The sequence below is a fragment of the Sus scrofa genome, chromosome 1 (genome assembly GCF_054392235.1).
Source record: "Sus scrofa isolate SSC_HxYL_T2T_F1_AM1 chromosome 1, Sscrofa_HxYL_maternal_Yorkshire_Landrace_v2.0, whole genome shotgun sequence".
In the NCBI taxonomy this organism is placed as follows: Eukaryota; Metazoa; Chordata; class Mammalia; order Artiodactyla; family Suidae; genus Sus; species Sus scrofa.
The window spans coordinates 20,571,275-20,591,305 of record NC_139383.1 but is presented as its reverse complement, the minus strand read 5'-3'; the positions used below and the strand labels follow the sequence as shown (position 1 = coordinate 20,591,305).

Genomic DNA, 20,031 nt, shown 5'->3' with positions numbered 1-20,031 from the left:
AATGAATAAATAAAAAGTAAAAGAAAAAAAATCCTTTTGGTCATTTAAACAAAATGAAAAACATGACAAAAAGTAAAGAAAATTAAATAACAATCATATTTTTCAATAGCAATCCTTTAAACCGAAAGAAAATGGAAGACCATGTTTAAGAAACTCAAGGGAAAAGTAGTCTACTTAGGTAGTAGTATTAGTTCTATGAGTACTTCTTGGGGAATTTACTAGAGACCAGGCTTCAGACAACCAAAGTAACTAGAAAAACAGCATCCCAAGGACTGATGAGGAGCATTGAACATATTATTACCTGTGGAACAAATGGGACAACCAGAAAGAGGGGTCCAAGATGGGACCGTCGTAGCTTCAAAAATGATAATATAGTTGATCCTTGAACACCTCAGGGGTTGGGAGCACCAACCCTCCAGACAGGAGAAAATCTTTAACTTTACAGTGGGCCCTCCATATCCATGGTTTATGAGGTGCTATGGTATGCAGTAAGCTTAAAAAAAAAAATCTGTGTATGAGTGGACCTGTGTAGTTCAAACCCATGCTGTTCAAGTATCAACTGTAATTACGGTAGGTCAAGACTTATCAAATATGTTGATCTATGAATTCATAATCATATTTTAAAATAATTTAAAACTTGGTCATCTTTGGAAGATGATAAGAAACCAGTTCATTCCAGGGAAAGGTGGCCAATAAAAGACAAATATCAAACATATAATCTTGCCTTTCCGGAATGAACTGTACTACTGAGAGACTATATAGATGAGGGGAGTATCTTTTAAATTTTTTTCCAACTAAAAATGAATGATAGAATATCACCATTTGAAGCCCGCATTCGATGGATGTAAGCATTTATCATGGAAGTAGCTAGGATCACACGTGAGAGATGACCAGGAGTTCTCTTGTGGAGCAGCAGGTTAAGGATCTGGCATTGTCACTGCTGTGGCTTAGGTTGCTGCTGTTGTGCGGGCTTGATCCCTGGCCCAGGAAATTCCACATGCTGTGGGCTTGGCCAAAAAAAATTTTTTTAAGAGAGATAGAGAGAGGTGACCAGACATCATGTGCCTCCTATAGTCCTGCCAGACACCACCTACAATCTTGTGGAAAGAGCAAACCTGAGTCTCATGCATTTTCTGGATCCAGCTACCAGTCTGCAGAATATCCAAAGGAACAGGCTGAACTGCACCACAAATATGCAACCAGCAAAATCCAGACTCTAGAAAACTCTCCAGGTCAAATTGCCTGAGTTTTCCAACAGATAAATTGCAAGGAAATGACAAGTATGGCGAAGAAACGTGGTTGATTAAAAGTGACTTAAAATATATCAGACTTTTAAAAATGAGCAAGACTAAGGGACAGACATGGGAGTGAAGAAACTTTTTAAAATGCAAGGAAGTTATTATTAGTTATAAAAATGAGAATAATGGTTTTATGGAGGTAGGGATGGGTTATGACTGGAATAAGGCTTCTGGAATGTCCAACAAAGTTCAGTATCATGACTAGATGGCATTCACTGTGTAATAATTTATTAAACTATTATTTGTTGTATGTAGTTTTATATATCTGGGTTTATTTTCCAATTAAAAGGGTCAAAAAATAAATCAGTCCAGTCACAAACATTTTAAGAGTGGTTATCTCTGTGTGGCAGAAGAGCTGGCTGGCAGTTTCAGTTTTTCTCCTTTTTCTCTTCCATATGTATTTTTTTTTCTAATTATACTTACACAGAACATGTCTTATATTTGCACCTTAAAAGCTATGAAGTGACATTTCAAAATAAAAATTTTTTTTAAATCAACCAAAGGGTATCTTATTAGTATTTTATTTAAAATAAAAGGAAACTTCAGAATGTAATAATAACTATCACTTTCTACCAAACAGTTGCTCTAGCACCTTAGAACAGAGAAATATTAGGTATTGTCATTAGATAGCAAATTAGATTTGCAGGTAATATTTCAATTTTTTCGGAGAGAAAATGGGCATAATTCATTTTCAGGGCTGTATCCCAACTAAAGAATCGCGTTTCTCTGGGATGAATTACTTTCCCTTTTCCTTTTAATATTGCACGAAGTTTACAGCATTAGCGAATTTCATGCCCTTCGATTACAACTCCTGGTGGTCATGTTTTCCTCAATAAGCATTCGTTATATGAGAAAGCAGTCATTTTTTTCTGAGTATTAAATTTGAGCATTATCGGAAACCCCTGCTATTAACTTTTTGGGGGGCAGATAGGTGTTTTTTGTTTGTTTATGGGAGAGAGAAGTGGTTTTGGTTGGTTGGTCGATTTTGCTTTGTTCTTCAGTCTCTTGAATGTATTCAGCTAAGGAGTGTGTGAAGTGGAATTGGACTTGTACTTTTGAGTGATGTGTCATTTTTTTCCCAAGCCGAAGTTCACATTAAAACCCAAATAGAGATGAGCCAGAAGAGCATTAAGTGAAAGAAGCCAATCACAAAAGACCACATGTTATGATTCCATGTATAAGAAATATCAAGAATAGACAAATCCATAGAAACAGAAAGTAGATTAGTGGTTGCCAGGGGCGGAGGCAAGGAGATGGGGGTGGAGGTGGAGGTGGGGGTGGGTATGATTGCTCGTGGGTACAGGCTTTCTTTTTGAGGGAATGATAATGCTCTAGAATTAGTGGTGATGGTTGCACGATGCCGTGGGTGTACCAGTAAGCACTGGATTGTACTCTACCCTGGCTGAGGCAATCCGGATAAGTGCCTTGCCCATTTGGCCTCTTACCCACCCGTCCCGCTTGAAGCCGCCTGAGTTAAAGACCTGGATGTGACTTGAAAACCACTGGCCTGTGCTTTCAAAAACCTTTTTATTGCCAAATGGAAATAGACCAAGTAAAAAGCTGAAAGCCATTACTTCCTTATCTCCCTGTATATTAACAATATGTTAAGAGCAGACACAGAAATAAAATGGGTCATAAATGCTTATTCTTGCGTGGGGCCTTCTTTTTGTATTTCTGTTATAGAAAGCGTCTTTCCTTTTTTTTCTCTCTTTACCAAAACATTCAGGACACACATGTGGATCTATAAACTTAATGACCCACAGTTGTGATACCCACTGCTAAAAGTCCAAAAGTCCTTTCCAGTAGGTAATCTATCCTTTTGGCTTCTTCTCGGTACCAGACATGTGTCTCTAAATATTTCCCTTTCACTCCCAGCTGTGTTCTGCTACTCTCTCCTGTTCTGCCTGGTTAGGGTTTAATACCCCCAAACCATCGTCTCATAGCAATCCTTTTCCCTCTAGAGTGCCTTCGATTCTTTTTTTCTCTCATTAATAGCTTATTTTTTACATTTTATATTTGGGAAGGTCTGTATCTCTGCACCTGCAGGTAATATATAACTTTTTCTTTATTATTCGGGGAAGGATTTGACATTGTGGGTCTGATAGCAGAGCATAGGGATAAGATGGGCTCTGCTTGCTATACATATTCTTTTAAATAAATTGAAAAGTGATGTACAAATATCTTGGGCTGATTAATGTTTTCTCTCTACTCTGCAAGCTTAAAGAATCAAAAGTGTCCTTAATTGTTTACTAGAAGACATATTATGTGGAATGGGAGCAAATAGAAAGTCGCAAAACCATAAAAAGTTGACCCAGAATTCCATTGTTTAAAAAATAATCTTTTAATTTAATTAAACATTTTAAAATAACTTTTAAAAACAAATGGTGCTGTGCATGCTTGTTATGACGGAATAGACAGACTGGGGAGGGTGCAGGGCTGGGGAGAGCAGATGGCCCATAAGGCAATCTATTTAGTACTCAGTTTATGACTATAGAAAAGTTCTCTGGCTTTGTTTTGTAAAGAGATTGGAGTAAGGTCTATCTACTTGTAGACAGGACAGCCAACTTGGAATCCAATGACCAAGGTTTCAGTGCCGTTCTGCACAGATAAATATTTTAAATACATTTTCAAAAAGACTAAGGTTGATGTCTCTTTAACATATTCCAAGTAAAAACAAGGATTGATGATAGGAAAAAACTGAGGCTCAGAGAATAGCTGATGGAATGAGATGAGGGGTGGGGTTGGAGTAGATTTCAGCCCACTTTATCCTAAATGATTCGTAACTAATTGTCTTGAAATGCTTTTTTTTAAAAAAGATCATATTTTATTTTGCTATTACTAACTTAGTCCATGAAAATCATTGTATGGTTGGGAAAGAACAAAGAATCTGAATATCCCTTGCAGTAGAGAGTGCCAGAGTGCAATGGAGGGTATCAGTGTGCAGCATAGAGTACCAGTGTGCAGTAGGGAGTGCCAGAGTGCAGTAGAGGGTACCAGTGTGCAGTGTGGAGTACCAATGTGGCCATTCTCTTTCTTCCGTGTTGCTTTCTCTTTTTCCAGACTGTAATTTAAGCTGGCTTGTGCGAAGTCAGTATAGTCTGTACATAGAGCTCACCCTCATTTATCCACCTTAGTTAAAACCATATAATATCCAGAACACTTCATCATCACCTAATGATTGATAGCAAATTGCAACATATTTAGGGAATGGAATCAACCAGTAGCATTGCCAAAACTAATTTTACTTTTTGGCCCAATTTTCAACATATTGGGGAGATGAACGACTTAGGGTTTTTTTCTCACCAGAAAATTTAAAATTGTAAACCAATTGCTAGATATATTTAATGATGAGTCCTGATTGCTATGTGTTCTCATGACATTGTGTGCTATTCCAAAAATACATAAAACTACTGAAACTGTTGTCATTTAATTGCATCAATTTACATCTGCTCTAATTTAATTGTAGATAGTTGTCTCCTTCCATTTTAATGAGGAAAGCGTAATTTTTTCAACCTCATAGACAACATCTGGGGAAGATGTTCGGGACTTCACAAAGGTGCTGAAGAATAAGTTCAGATCAAAGAAATACTTTGCCAAACATCCTCGGCTTGGCTACCTGCCTGTCCAGACAGTTCTTGAAGGTGACAACTTAGAGACGTAAGTTTAATTTTAATGTTAACATTTGTGTATGGTCTTACATCTACTACTTTTATTATGTTAGTGACAAAAGAGAAACTGTCTGAAACCAAAAAAGAATTTGTGTTTTTATAAATGTTTCCTTTTAAGAGAGGTAAAATAAACTTGGAGTCAATCCTCACAACAGGAAATTTGACTACTTACTTTTGACAGTGTCACAGCAAAGTTTCCAGGTTTAATTTTGCATATATTCCTAAACTTTAAAAATATGGGAGTTCCCTGGTGGCTCAGCAGGTTATAGATCCAGCACTATCACTCCTGTGGCTCTGGTTGCATCTGTGGTGCAGGTTTGACCCTGGCCCAGGAACTTCTGCATGCTGCGAGTGTGTCCAAAAAATTTTTTTTAATTTAAAAATATATATAATAATATGTCAGCCTTTGCAGTGGTTATCTCTTTTACTCTTAAAAGTACTTAAAGCAAATTGTGGTATTAAATGCTCTTTCATTATTTTATTTATTTTCCATTTTCCCCCCTGTGGGATGTTTTTACTATTTATGTTTTATACATATTTTATTAATTTTTAATTTAAATTTATTATTATTATTATTATCATTATTAATCTCCTGCTTCAGATATATACCTATACTGTAAAATCTCACATTACATTTCTAATTTCTTTTTTCTTAAACATGAAGACACCAAAATGAGATAGCTCTATACAATACATGAAGTAGACAAAATTTCCCAAAATATACAATTTGAGTTTACAAACACAAATGAAATGATGTTTCAAGTAGCAAAATTACTATGGGATTATAAAGAATAACAATCCATAGCTTGAAATGAAAATGAAATTTTACAATGAGCCAGAAGAAATACAAGAACTAATTTTAAATTACTAAACAATTATATATTGGGATCAAAATAAATGTGATCTTTGAATCCCTTTTTAAAATATCAGCGTAAATACTCCTGCCAAGGCAATTTTCTTGTTCTTGAATCTTGGGGAAAATTAACTTTTATTGCAAATTATCACCAGAATGTATAGTCATAAAGAGTAGTAAAGTTCTATTTACAGAAATATACCCTCTCAAATAACTGCAGAAGAGGGGCTCCAAATGTGAAGTTTTCTACCTTATACTGTGGAGAAAATGTAGTAAGAAGTATAAAAACGAGTTGACACTTAACCTTCAAAATTCATAGTTCATTTTATTGTGTGTATGAGAGATATTGTGACAGCCCATGTCTCAGAGATGCCAAAATAGAGGGATAGACTGTATAGTCCAAAAATTTTTTTTCCATATAAAATCCTATAGACCAGGGGCTTTGCTGCATTTATGTACAATTTTTTTTAACTTGATGAATTGCTAAGAAGTAGAAGGAAGACCACAGCCACATCATAGTAAGTATTTTTATCCCTCTAAGGTAATGTCACGGGTGTGCCTGCAGAAAGAAATATACTGCAGCTGTATATGTAGATGAACCCAAAAACACACATTTAAAGCATATAGAAATATTCAGACTCTTTGATAACTTTGCTTGACGTCAGATTCTTACAATTAAGATATATGCCTCCAGTCATTTTTCCTGTAGTACACTTTAGAAGAAATTTCACTTTAAAGGATGCTATTCAAATACTTAAAATCCATAAGGAAAGGTATATTTTTGATTATTTCTTTGTTTTATGGGTAGATTTTTTTCCCCCTTTTCTTCAAAAGGTATATGATAATACAGTCTTATTTGTTTTAGCATCTAATATATAGTTTAGCTATGCTGAACAACTTCTAATAAAGACAAAACTTTCTCTTAGTATCAGATCTAAGTAACCTTTGGTATAATTGCCTGAACATAGAACTATCAACAGTGCCTTTATTTAAAGGATAATTTTATAGGTTTGAAATAGTAATGTGGTTTCACTCTTTGGATAAACCGTTGGCATTTTATGTCCCAAATAGCTACATTCTTCATATGAGTCATGCAGATAGATAGATCTTTTATACTCCTGAGCAATTTTGATAATTTGCCTTTCATTGTCAAAATAATCACTGACATCAATCATTCTATTCTGAGTGACTCCACTAAAGTTAAAAAGAACAGAAAAGCATGCCAATAATTTTGTGCTGTGATTTTTGGCTGAAACTCTGAAGATGCTTCGTTTCATCTAACACGAATTTACCAGCATTTTCAGTGAGAGAAAAGCAAGAGAAAGAAGAGGAGTGTAAATCAGATGTCACACGATCCTTTTTGAAAAAGATTTATGAGCTACTGGCTAGAGTGGACAGGTTTTCCTCCTTTTTTAATCCTAGAACGTGTTCTTGAAGTCGGTATAGTTCATTTTTCTACTAAGCCGTTTCCATTACAGGGCCACTTAATCTTCTGGTGTAACAATTTATGTGAGTGGGTAGTAAAAAAATTTGATTTCGTTTATTCTCCTATTTGTGGGAGGAGAACATTGGAGAAAAATCAGTGAAGTGGTAAATGTGTTGAAGTTATTTATGAAGCTGATTCAAATTTTCTTTTGCTTCTTTCTCGTTCATCCCTGCAAAATGTAATCTTATCCCCTATCCAGTTATTATTACACGTGCATGTATGGAGGGGATTTATGGGGAAATTAGTTATTACTAAAAGGTAAACAAATCCATGCTTAGGTTTGTTTGATTAATTTTATAACTACCCATGTTTTTTTTTTTTTTCCAAAAAAAGAAATCAAATAAATGAGTAGAGCTCGATGAAAAAGACCATTGAAAATAAATCTGAGGGAGTTCCCATTGTGGCGCAGTGGTTAACGAATCCGACTAGGAACCATGAGGTTGCGGGTTCGGTCCCTGCCCTTGCTCAGTGGGTTAACGATCTGGCGTTGCCGTGAACTGTGGTGTAGTTTGCAGACGCGGCTCAGATCCCGCGTTGCTGTGGCTCTGGTGTAGGCCGGTGGCTACAGCTCCGATTAGACCCCTAGCCTGGGAACCTCCATATGCCGCGGGAGCAGCCCAAGAAATAGCAACAACAACAACAATAACAACAACAACAACAAAGACAAAAAAAAAAAAAAAAAGAAAAGAAATCTGAACAACAAGCTCAAAGAGTTGGCAAAGTAATTTGAGAATTGAGAGAGATTTATTGACTAGAAAGATAGTGGTTTCCCTGAAGATGAAAAGAAGTAAAGGAGACACCTCTCCCTGGTATTGGTTAAGGTGGAATAGATGAGTTTCGTGTTTTTCCAAGTTCTTACTGTAGCGAGAGCCAGCTCATTGTAAGCAGAATTAACAGTTGTGGAATCATTGGACTGGGAGGGAGTGACAGCTAACCTGAAACCTGAAATATTAATAGAGCCAAACACTCAGTATTTGGGCTGTGGGAGGAGAGGGTGAATTTCCGGGCAAGGCAGACATTTTCTAAAACCTGAAAACAAGACCGTTTTGGAAACTGGGGTGGGAAGCTGGGAATAGTAACAAGAAGTGAGAGTGGAAAGGAAAACAGGAACCAGATAATGAAGGGTCTTGCATGTGAGCCATGCCAAGGTGTATGGAGTTTACCTGAGCAGTGGGGAGCCATTGAGGTGTATATGCTAGAGCAGCATGTGGGACCCCCATTTACTCTGCTAGGGCGCAGATGGACTTAAGAAAGCAAAAAGATTGGAAGCACACAGAGCAGTCTGCTGAGAATTTAAGGCACTGAAAGAAGCACTAAGTTCTTCAAATCAAGTCTGGCTTGGAGTTCCCGACGTGGCGTGAATCCGACTAGGAACCATGAGGTTGCAGGTTCGATCCCTGGCCTTGCTCAGTGGGTTAAGGATCTGGCATTGCCGTGAGCTGTGGTGTAGGTTGCAGACGCCTCTCAGATCTGACATTGCTGTGGCTCTGGTGTAGGCCGGCAGCTGCAGCTCTGAATGGACTCCTAGCCTGGGAACCTCCATAAGCCGCCGGTGCGACCCTAAAAAACAAACAAAACAAAACAAAAATCTGGCTTATATATGTCATATAACATTAACTATACTTAATAAAGTCTGATTCTTTGCATGTTAGTGTGTGATTAACCAAAACACTCTGTTTTAGGCAATACTCTGAAAGCCAGGGTAGACTGCATTCTAAAGCCTGGGACAATCTACAAATTGGTCTTTTTTTTGTTTGTTGGTTGTTTTTTTTGTTTTTTGTTTTTTTTGCTTTTTTGGGGGGCTGCACCTGCAGCATATAGAAGTTCCCAGGCTAGGGTTTGAATCGAAGCTACAGCTTCTGGGCTGCTCCACAGCCCATAGCCAACACAGGATCCGAGCTGCCTCTGACCTACACCACAGCTCACAGCAAAGCCAGATCCTTAACCCACTGAACGAGATCAGAGATCGAACCTGCAACCTTATGTATCCCAGTCGGATTCCTTACCCACCCCAGAGCCTCGAAGGGAACTCCTGGTATTATTTTTAAACCCCTTTAATCATAGATTCTGACTATGCAAGGAGAACATTGCCCCCCCCTTTTCTACTAGAATTAAATGAGAAAGCCTATCACCTAAATTATTTTTCTACAAATCGAAGTACTTTAAAGTCAGTAAGACCTAAAGTTATTTTTTAATCTTTATTTCTTTTCTTCGAAAATTGTACAATATATTAAAAAACTCTTTTGAGAAACTCCTCAATTCAGCTTTCTGCCTCTGCCATTTTTATCTTGGTTCAATGAATCACTATGGCGCTAACTGAATTAACTTTACAGGAACCAGTCAAGCAGTTTCACAAAGGTTTTCCGAGTTCAATTAAGATTAAAAAAAAATACATATTTTTCTTATGTTTAAAGCTCACGGCAAATGTGATACACTTGAATTTTAGAAATGACTTGAGCGCTTCCTATTTTTAAGAAAGTCTATGGCAAATCATTCGCCTGATATTCAACATCACTATTTGAGTTAATGAAAAGTAGTGATTTTAAAAGACTGTTGAATAATACTGTTTTGTTTCATTGTTGCTGTATCGATTTTATACATGGATAATTAATTCTATTTACAGTATAGATGTTCTGACAAACACAGACTGGATACATGCCTGTTTTTTTGCAAGTAGAGCCAAAGAATCTCAGTTTTTCATCCCAGTAAAATGACCTTCCATCTTCTTTTAATCTTTGCTCTTGCAGACATCACCTTTCTCTTCCCAGCAGGAGATAATGAGATCATTAACTTTTTCTTAAGTATGGATCTATTATAGAAATAGGAAAACCAAGTACAGCTAGAATAATTTAAACTTTCCTTCCTCTTTGTTTCAATCAGTATTAGGTTTTGCGGGAGACTTTGTTCAACTAGACAACGAATTTTCTTTAGACTTTTCCATTTCCATTTATCAGTATTCCATTCCCCTCCCCCCCACCAATTAAAAAAGATGTGGGTTTGAACTAGCTTTTAATTAGGATCAGTTGTTTTCAAATGGGATTTCATGGAGCCTTGGGGATTTCCAGGCAGTGCTGTGAAGTTGGGAGGGTAACCCCCAGAGCTAGGAGGAATAAGGAATAATCGAGCTCTGGTCTCAAGCCCTGAGTCAAGCAGACAGTCTTCCTTTTATCAGTTTCATAGTCTGAACTCCGGATAAAATTTTGTTTGAAGAAAGTGCACTACGATCTAGAAAAGTTTCCTGGATAATGTGATCGTGGATACTCTGGCCCACAGTAGAGGAGACTGCCTAGGTTATATCTCTTTTCAGTGTATTTGAGGGCTTGAGATACCTTGTGTATGTACACCTGGATTGGGGTTTTTACATTTAAAATTGGGCAAAGAATCAGAAAATTCTCTTTTTTTTTTCTTTTTGCAACTCTGCCGTCAGGAAAATGTAGTCTTTGGCATTTAACTTTATCTTTCTGATGAAGTTCCTTCTCTGGGAAAAACAAAAATTTGATATACTCTCCTTCAGTATATTATGGAACATTCTTTTTTAAGTTATTCCATAATTTTGAGCTATTTTAGAGCATTTTTTCCCCCATAAGACTATTTAAAGACTTGTTTGCCATCTATAACAAATATCGTGTAGTATCTGTGAAAAGACCCCTGCAGGCACTTGAACACACAGCATTTCTCTAGAATAAACAGTCATTTCTCTTACTTTTGATTTCTTCATGCTGGACCTCAGGGCAACCAAACGTAGGAGTGGACAACAGTGGCGAATGTCGCCTACTCCCACTCCCCACTGCTTTTGTCTGAAATTGTTCTAAAGTGTTTGTTCTGTGACTTTTGTTTCCCTCTCCCCTCTTTGCAGTCCTATCACACTCATCAGTATGTGGCCAGAGCACTATGAGTGAGTATTGACAGCTCCATATGCACAAGGTGGATGTTCTGATCAGTTTTATTAGCATGGGGTGATTCCAAACTCTTGTCCTAAAATAATAGTTCTGCCTCCTGGGTAACAATTCTAGTGATTTCTTTGCATGGCAAATTCATTATTTAACTAAGCTAACATTCGTAATAGTAACATCTATCAATATTTGGGCATAAAACTGTTTATTTTCTTTCTCTCTTATAGCCCTGCACAGTCTCCTCAGCTGTTTCATGATGATACCCATTCAAGAATAGAACAGTATGCTACGAGGTAAGCCACTTTGTTAGGAGCCCTCTGCTGCACCTGCACTGCCAGCCAGAACATATCTCTTTCTGTATTAATCTTACATCATTAACATGCTTTGATTTAAAGGATGTCATTTTGCAGGAGTCATAATGCTATTATATTTGAAACGGGGCTTTTGTCTTTCCATGTTTTGATCTGCACTTGACCAAACACCTGATAACATATTCTATGGAGTGAATCTCCATAGGCTGTGCTAGTTGAGCTCATGAGCATCCAAACACTGTGCAAGCAAGACTTGGATACTGTAACCCAGTTTCAGTGAACGAAAGTGTTCTCAGGAGATGGTGCACATATGAATTATAATGTGTAATTAAGTTTATGCTAATGCTGTATTATAAGAGTTTATTTTAGACGCCCCAAACAATATAAAGTATAGGCTAGTCTTGACAGTATGTACAAACTTTCAGGAACAAAAAAACAAAATGTATACTAAGCATCCACAGTGCTAGTAACTAGCTATGCCTTAAGAAGTTAGTTCAAGCTAATATAAAATAGTAACATTTGAGCTGAGTCTAGGCCAAATAGAATTTGAGAGGAGGAGTTCCCGTCGTGGCGCAGTGGTTAATGAATCCGACTAGGAACTATGAGGTTGTGGGGTTCGGTCCCTGCCCTTGCTCAGTGGGTTGATGATCCGGCATTGCCGTGAGCTGTGGTGTAGGTTGCAGACGCGGCTCGGATCCCGCGTTGCTGTGGCTCTGGCATAGACCAGTGGATACAGCTCCAATTGGACCCCTAGCCTGGGAACCTCCACATGCCGTGGGAGCGGCCCAAAGAAATAGCAAAAAGACAAAAAAAAAAAAAAAAAAAAAAAAGAATTTGAGAGGAAAAGTCAGGCTTGGACTAATGGAAAAACATACTCAAAGGCATTGAACTAGCAAAAAAGATGGTTTATTTAAAGGATTAGCAACTTAAATGTCCATAGAGGAATGGATAAAGAAGATGTGATACATATGTAGAATAGACTATTACTCAGCCGTAAAAAAGAATGAAATATTGCCACTTACAGCAACATGGATAGACTAAAAATCATACTAAGTAAAGTTAGACAGTGAGAGACAAACATCATATGATATTACTTATATGTGGAATCTTAAAAAAGGATTCAAATGAACTTATTTGCAGAACAGAAACAGACTCACAGACTTTGAAAAACTTATGGTTACCAAAGGGAACAGGTCCGGGCTGGGGTGGGGAGCCGGGGAGGGATGGACTGGGGGTTTGGGATTGGTATATGCACACTGAGGTATGGAATGATTGATTGACCAATAGGTACCTTCTGTATAGCACAGAGAACTCTACCCAATATTCTGTGATCATCTATGTGGGGAAAGAATCTGAAAGAGAATAGATGTGTGTACATGTATAACTGAGTCACTTTGTTGTGCAGCAGAAATTATCATAGCATTGTAAATCAACTGTACTTCAATACAACTTTTAAAATGAACAAAAAGAAAAACCTTCCAAAAAAAATGAAAGGATTGCAAGTAGAGAAAGGACAAGCCGGAGTGAAGGGACAGAAGCTGAAGTTCGATAATGAGGGCCCACTTGCTAAGGAGTAGGAGTCAGTCCTGAGGTAAAGGGGAGACATGGAGAGTCTTTAAAGACGAGGAAAACGTAATCATGAAAACTAGCTTGAGGGTCTGGGGGAATCAATTAAGAGACTATGAACCATAACATAGGCCTTAAGGCAATGGTGACAGAAATATAACTCAATATAGATATTTTAATTTCACAGTGTTGTTAGGAGGTTTGGACCGTTCTGTATTTTGGGAGAATTAGGACAGTTGAAGAAACACTGAGATAGCATCATCTCCGTTGACTCTACCCTGTGTGGCCACATTCTCGAACCTCTTTCTTTTCATTTTGCAGACTGGCCCAGATGGAAAGGACGAATGGGTCCTTCCTCACTGACAGCAGCTCTACCACAGGAAGTGTGTAAGTAAATCATGAAATTCGTGACGCCCGAGAAGGCTAGTTCTTGTATTACGGCTGTCGGAAATAATCTTCAGGGATGATGGCTCTGAATTTTGATCCCAATCAAAATTGATAAGTGTGGTTATAGAAATGTCTGCATAGATTTTATGCTTTCAAGCCATGATGGTATAAACTGCATATGTTTATTTAAGCTAGTGAAAAAAATCCTACATTTGGCCACCAGTCAGGCTCAGAAAACTCAGATTGTTTTATTTGTGAACACAGGCATAGATATTCATTCCGTTTGTCTGATATCTTTTTGTAATTTAACAAATGTAATTGTGGAGGATGAGTGCCCTTCTATGACATTCTCTTGCTTCTCTGTGCTCCCATTTTCTTTGTAATCTCTGCCACGCAACAGTGACGGTCCGCACAGGCTTGGACATATTCTCCCCAGCCTTCATTAAAAAGTATTAACTCGGTGGCCTAGCAGTTAAGGATTTGGGGTTGTCATGGCTGTGGCCAAAAAAAAAAAAAAAAAAGTTAACTCCACTGCCAACATTTGATTTTATTAGCAACTAGGGAAAGCCTCATTAACTTTAGAATACATTTTAAAAACCTTTCTAGGCAGATACTTTACGTCTGATTATCCCAATGTAGTGTGACGTCTTGCTTTTAGAATGTTTCCCGCCCTCCACCACCTTGGAATTAACATTTTAAATTCTGAATGATGTCTGAAAGATTTCAATAGTGTCAAGTTTACTCGACTCACACAGCTTCATTGCGGTTTGGATCTGGTAGGAAGCTGTGAGGTAGCCAGGAATGTTGCAGAACATGGTACTTAAGTGTTTTATACCAAAGAAAAAAGGAGAGGGCCAAGAGGAAATACCTCAGGCACTCTAACATGGAATGTCTCCTGGTCAATATTTTTAAAAATTGTTTACTGTCATTAAGCTTATAAATAAAAGTTCTCAAGAGACTTTTTAATTTTAAATTTCAGAGATTAGCAAGTTAATACCTTATAATAATGCGGTAGTGATTTACACATTATTATTAATGTATCATGAGTCTGGAACAAATCCCAAACCAAGATAAACCAAGATAATAGCATCTCCCTAATGCTTGTTTCATATTTAACCTCGTAGAATGTATTTCTTATAAAGTAATAAGCATTTTGAATATCCTAAATCAACATAATTCCACCAAGGTTGACAAATAGCTAAAGGATTAAACAAAATTAAAAAATAATTAAAACAAAAATGATTCAAACCAAATTTAAATTCTTTAAAATGTGTTTGTCACACCTTGTGAACGGAGTAAAGGCAATGTTCAAATTTTTTTGTCTCCTCTTTTCAAATTAGAATAAACACTATTTATTTTTAAATTTAGCACTAATGCCTGAGAAAAGAAAAAGTAATCAGATGACTAACAGTTGCGTATATTTTAATATACTATCTATACATATATATTAACTTATTCAACCATCCAACAAATATTTATTGTATACCTACATTGCAGCAGTGTGCTGGAAGCAATTGTGAGGTCTTGTTGTTCAATTTTCAAGAAGTTTTTCAGCTGTTTGGTTAGCAGAGCCATTATTAAAAATTCATACGTATATACTTAAAATTCAATAGAGTAAAGAAAAATAAAAGCAGTATTCAAAACTCATCATATCCCAATGACTTTTTCATTTTACTATTGTCTATGCTCTTGGGATAGCAGATGGTGTATAACTGTGTATATTTTCCCAAATCCGTATTCAGGAATGTCATTAGCTCAAATTGGCCGTGATCAAATAATTTAAACCATAAAAATTAAAAATGCTACAAACCCGGGCCTTTTCTGTATTTATCTTGTAGAGAAACTGATGTGAAACATTTAGCAGCATACCACTGCTATGCACCCAGTGCTGTAAAGGTCTACTGAGGTTGATACTGTCTTTACAAGCTTTACAGGCTAAAGGGGAGATGGATAAGTGCTCCTGCAGGGGAGGAACCTGTGAGGACATTGAAGTAGACAGAATAATGGGCCCCCCTTAGCGATTTAAAAACCCAACTCAAAGTGCCTGAAGCAAAAGAAAAATGGCTTGTTAGCAGACATCCACAATAATTTTTGGAATTTTTCTCTTTCTAGAACTCTCTATCCTACCCTAGGTCCTCCTGAGTTGAAGTTTTTGTTAACAGTGGCTTAGGTCACGCCTATGGCTCAGATTCAGTCCTTGGATTGGGAACATGCATATGTTGCGAGGGCAGCTAGAAAATAGAACATAGAAAAATAAAATAGGGAGTTCCCATTGTGGCACAGAGGAAACGAATCCAACTAGTATCCATGAGGATTCAGGTTCCATCCCTGGCCTTGCTCAGTGGGTTGGGGATCTAGCGTTTCCATGAGCTGTGGTGTAGGTCAGAGACACAGCTCCAATAATAAGGTACTGGGAGTTCCCGTTGTGGCGCAGCAGAAATGAATCCGATGACTAGTATCCATGAGAATGCAGATTCGATCCCTGGCCTCGCTCAATGGGTCAGGGATCTGGCGTTGCTGTGAGCTGTGGTGTAGTGCAGGCACTGCTTGGATCCCTTGTTGCTATGGCTGTGGTGCAGGCCGGCAGCTGTAACTCTGATTTGACCCCTAGCCTAGGAATCTCCATATGCTGTAGGTGTGGCCCTAAAAAGTAAAACGAAACAAAACAAATAAAATAAAAAGAATAATGATGGGTTTTTTTTTTCCCTTTGGTCTTTTTTTTTTTTTTTTTCTAGGATCACACCTGCGGCATATGGAGGTTCCCAGGCTAGGAGTCTAATCAGAGCTGTAGCCGCCGGCCTACACCACAGCCACAGCCACAGCCATGCCAGATCCAAGCTGCATCTGCAACCTACCTACGCCACAGCTCACGGCAACACCAGATCCTTAACCCACTGAGCAGGGTCAGGGATCGAACCTGCAACCTCATGTCCTAGTCGGATTCGTTAACCACTGAGCTACAACAGGAACTCCAGAATAAAGATGTTAATGCAAAATCAGTATCTCCTCCTTGATACAGAGCATCCTAAGAGCCAAGCATTGTTCCAGGTACTCTGCCCACCTTCACTTATTTAATCCTTTCAGAACCCTTTGAGATGATGCTCTTTTTCTCCTCGCATCATTTTATGGAGGAGATCCAGGCCCTGCAAGGTGAAGGAGCTTGCCCTGGGTCTCACCGTCAGTCAGTAGAGGAGCTGGGATTCAGACCCAGGCAGCCAGGCGTGGGCAACCCTGAGCACCCCTGGCCACCTCCCTGTGCTGCCTCAGCTGCCGGGAAGGGGAGGGCTTCTCAGGGGGGAGGGCTGCAGCGGGAGTAGTGGGAGGATCCAGGCATCTGCAGAGCCTTCCCCTCTGCCTGGATGCCATCGCTGTCCTGGTCCCGATTCTGCTCCTGTCCATTCAGCCCCAGCTTCACAGTCCAGACCTCACTAAAAGGCTTCGTAATTCAGCATCTGCTGGCCAGATCTCCCAAATTTGCTTTGAAGGGCTCTCAGCCATAGTCAGTGAAAAAAAGCCGTATGGCTTGAGACGTGAATTGTGAGACTTGAACTCATAATTCTAAGTTATCCAAGGCCCCTTTCGTCATTTGTATCTTCAGAAGCAGCCATCCTACCCGAACTTTGAGCCTCTCTCTGTTCCTCAGACTGGTCTAGGAAACAGATTCCCCGGCTCCTCACAGCCTTCATCTTCTGTGAAGCCGGCTCGGTAGTCGTTGCACCTCCATGCGTCACGGGCTGCTACCTCCTCAGCCTAGACTTGAATTGACCTCCTGGCTTTTTACTTCCCCATAAACCCAATTCCCCATACTCTCTTTTCTCCTGAAAGTCTGACTTTGGACACCTTAAAAGGGCATTAATTCTAAGGATACTAATTCCTTTCAGGGAGGAATTGAGCAACCATGTCTCAAAAAGAGAGCAGACCCAGCATAGTCCTGGGGAGTCTCAGTAGTTCAAGGGCAGCTCCTTAGGGAATTTCCCTCAGGATGTCTTACTCCATCTGCCTTCTGCCCTTGAGTGACACTGTTTTCTGTGGAAGGATCCAGTTGCAGGGGGAGGGAGGCTGGCATGGTTTGTACTAGCATTGCTATTTGCAGCTTTGAAGCCTGGAACAGAACAGACCTAAGGAAGGAAATTATTGTTATTTTTATTTATGTCTTACATACTTTCAAAAGGTCGTTGCATGAATCATAGTTCTTTTGTCGTTGACTATGTAATTTTGTAATCTAATGTTTACTATGCATGACTTAAACATAGTGTAATTATATTTTTAACTAATGGTATTTCTCTAGTACAGACCTATGTTTTTGAGACATTTTCTTTTTTAGCACTGGGCACACTGTTGATATTGAATGACCTTAATCGGGTATCTCATGACTGTCTGCGTTTAGAGAGTGTGCTCTTGGTTTTCACTGTGTATAATTAAGTACTTGAATGTGTCTATTTTTGTATTTAACGTCTAAGCCTATAGTCTGTGAAAACCACTTAAGACTAAAATTATGTATTATATGTGAATGATGTTTAAATTCTTATTTTTGCAAAAATGGCCTTAATTTCCTTCCAGATGTTTTCCTGAACATGTAATGCTCGAGGTGATGATGATAATTATATTAAAAATAATAATAACATGTTAACCCCCATTAGCGTTCCCCCAAAGAAATGAATATATGTAAATGTCGACAGGATGCATCTCAAATCTAATTTTGACTCTTTTGTATATATATATTTGTTTTACTGTGGATAGATCTCAAATATTTAAAACAAGTACTTAGCTGGTTTCAGTATGGAGCACTAAGTCTAATTCCTGAGGTCAGGCACCAGAAGGCAGAAGTGTTCTAAAGGCCTGAATGGTCTAAGGATACTTATAATGTTGGGGGCGGGGGGGGGGTGCTCTGTGTGAGGGTCTATGATGCAGTCCTAGATCTGCCAGGGAGCCTATAGGATCCAAACTTCCCTTTAACTCTTCTTGCCCTTTAGTACTTTTAAAAAAACTTTTACTTCTGGACTTAATTTTCTTTTAGGTGAATTACCCAGAGGAATCATATAAGAAATTTGTTTTTTTAACCAATGGGAGAGTCAGTTTACTCTTCATTTATCACAGTACCTGAGGGTCTCATCTACTCTGATGCTCTCTTTGCATTATCCTCACTCTTTCTCTGCTCTGTGGACAGAGCGCTGTGCTGTACATTTATGTGACCTGGCTTGTCCTCTGAGTGGCTAAAGTAGGACACAAGACATCGTCCATTGGAGTTCCCATCATGGCGCAGTGGAAGCGAATCTGACTAGGAACCATGAAGTCGCGGGTTCCGTCCCTGGCTTCGCTCAGTGGGTTAAGGATCCAGCGTTGCCTTAAGCTGTGGTGTAGGTCACAGATGCAGCTCGGATCTGGTGTTGCTGTGGCTCTGGTGTAGGCCAACAGCAACAATTCCAATTAAATCCCTAGCCTGGGAACCTCCATATGCCTTGGGTGCAGCCCTGAAAGGACAAAAGACCAAAAAAAAAAAAAAAAAAAAAAAAAGACATTGTCCATTGTCTTTGGATGTTGAATATTATGGAGAATAGGAAGCTAAACCCTTTTCTTTCTTTGCAGATGATTTACTGTTTTGTTTTGCTTTCTGGCTGATTGGTTGCAATGCTTTATCCTAAATAGATGAGAATTTCACTGGGATATATATGAACAGTTTTCTTCTGCTATTATTTCTTTTGTGGATACTCGATCTTTTTCATTTCCCTGCTCATCTTTTTCAGGCTAAGAAGTATTTACAAATAGTTTGCTATACTTTTATTTTGCTATTAGTTTATTTTATTATTTATTTTATACTCACTGTATCTTTCTACTTTGTCCATTTGTCCTGTGCATTTATTAGTGCTGTACATTTTTTCTTCTCTTATTCCGATCTCTCTCTTGCTTTGAATTGGGTGAAGTTCCTCCAGGCCTCAATGACTTAGAGCCTTGTCATTCTTAGCAGTTAATTGGTGCCACCAAGGTGTTGCTGTATTATCCTCATAGCCTTCTCTACTCCTTCATAATACAGTCAGGTTTAGGGTATAATAATAAATTGCCCATTTTTCAATTGGGTTGTTGGCTTTTTTGCTGTTGAGTTGTATAAGTTGCTTGTGTATTCTAGAGTTAAGCCCTTGTCAGCTGCATCATTTGAAACTATTTTCTCCCATTCTATAAGTTGTCTTTTTGTTTTCTTTTTTATTTTTATTTTTATTTATTTATTTATTTATTTTATTTTCCCACTGTACAGCAAGGGGGTCAGGTTATCCTTACATGTATACATTACAATTACAGTTTTTCCCCCACCCTTTCTTCTGTTGCAACATGAGTATCTAGACATAGTTCTCAATGCTATTCAGCAGGATCTCCTTGTAAATCTATTCTAAGTTGTGTCTTTTTGTTTTCTTTTTGGTTTCCTTTGCTGTGCAAAAGCTTGTCAGTTTGATTAGGTCCCATTGGTTTATTTTTGCTTTTATTTCTGTTGCTTTGGGAGACTGACCCGAGAAAGCATTTATAAGGTTGGTATCAGAGAATGTTTTGCCTATGTTCTCTTCCAGGAGTTTGATGGT

General features: G+C 38.3%; 1 protein-coding gene across 16 annotated transcripts in view; it reads left to right on the top strand.

Annotated features, from left to right (window-relative positions):
• The window catches only part of UTRN (utrophin), a 535,632-nt gene that overhangs the window by 495,540 nt on the left and 20,061 nt on the right, over positions 1-20,031 (top strand). For all 16 annotated transcript variants that reach the window (XM_085024297.1, XM_085024293.1, XM_085024287.1 and 13 more), the window contains 4 exons: positions 4,819-4,955; positions 11,162-11,200; positions 11,426-11,491; positions 13,397-13,462. In XM_085024297.1, coding sequence (XP_084880423.1) covers positions 4,819-4,955; positions 11,162-11,200; positions 11,426-11,491; positions 13,397-13,462 — 308 coding nt within the window. The remainder of the gene's footprint in view (positions 1-4,818; positions 4,956-11,161; positions 11,201-11,425; positions 11,492-13,396; positions 13,463-20,031) is intronic.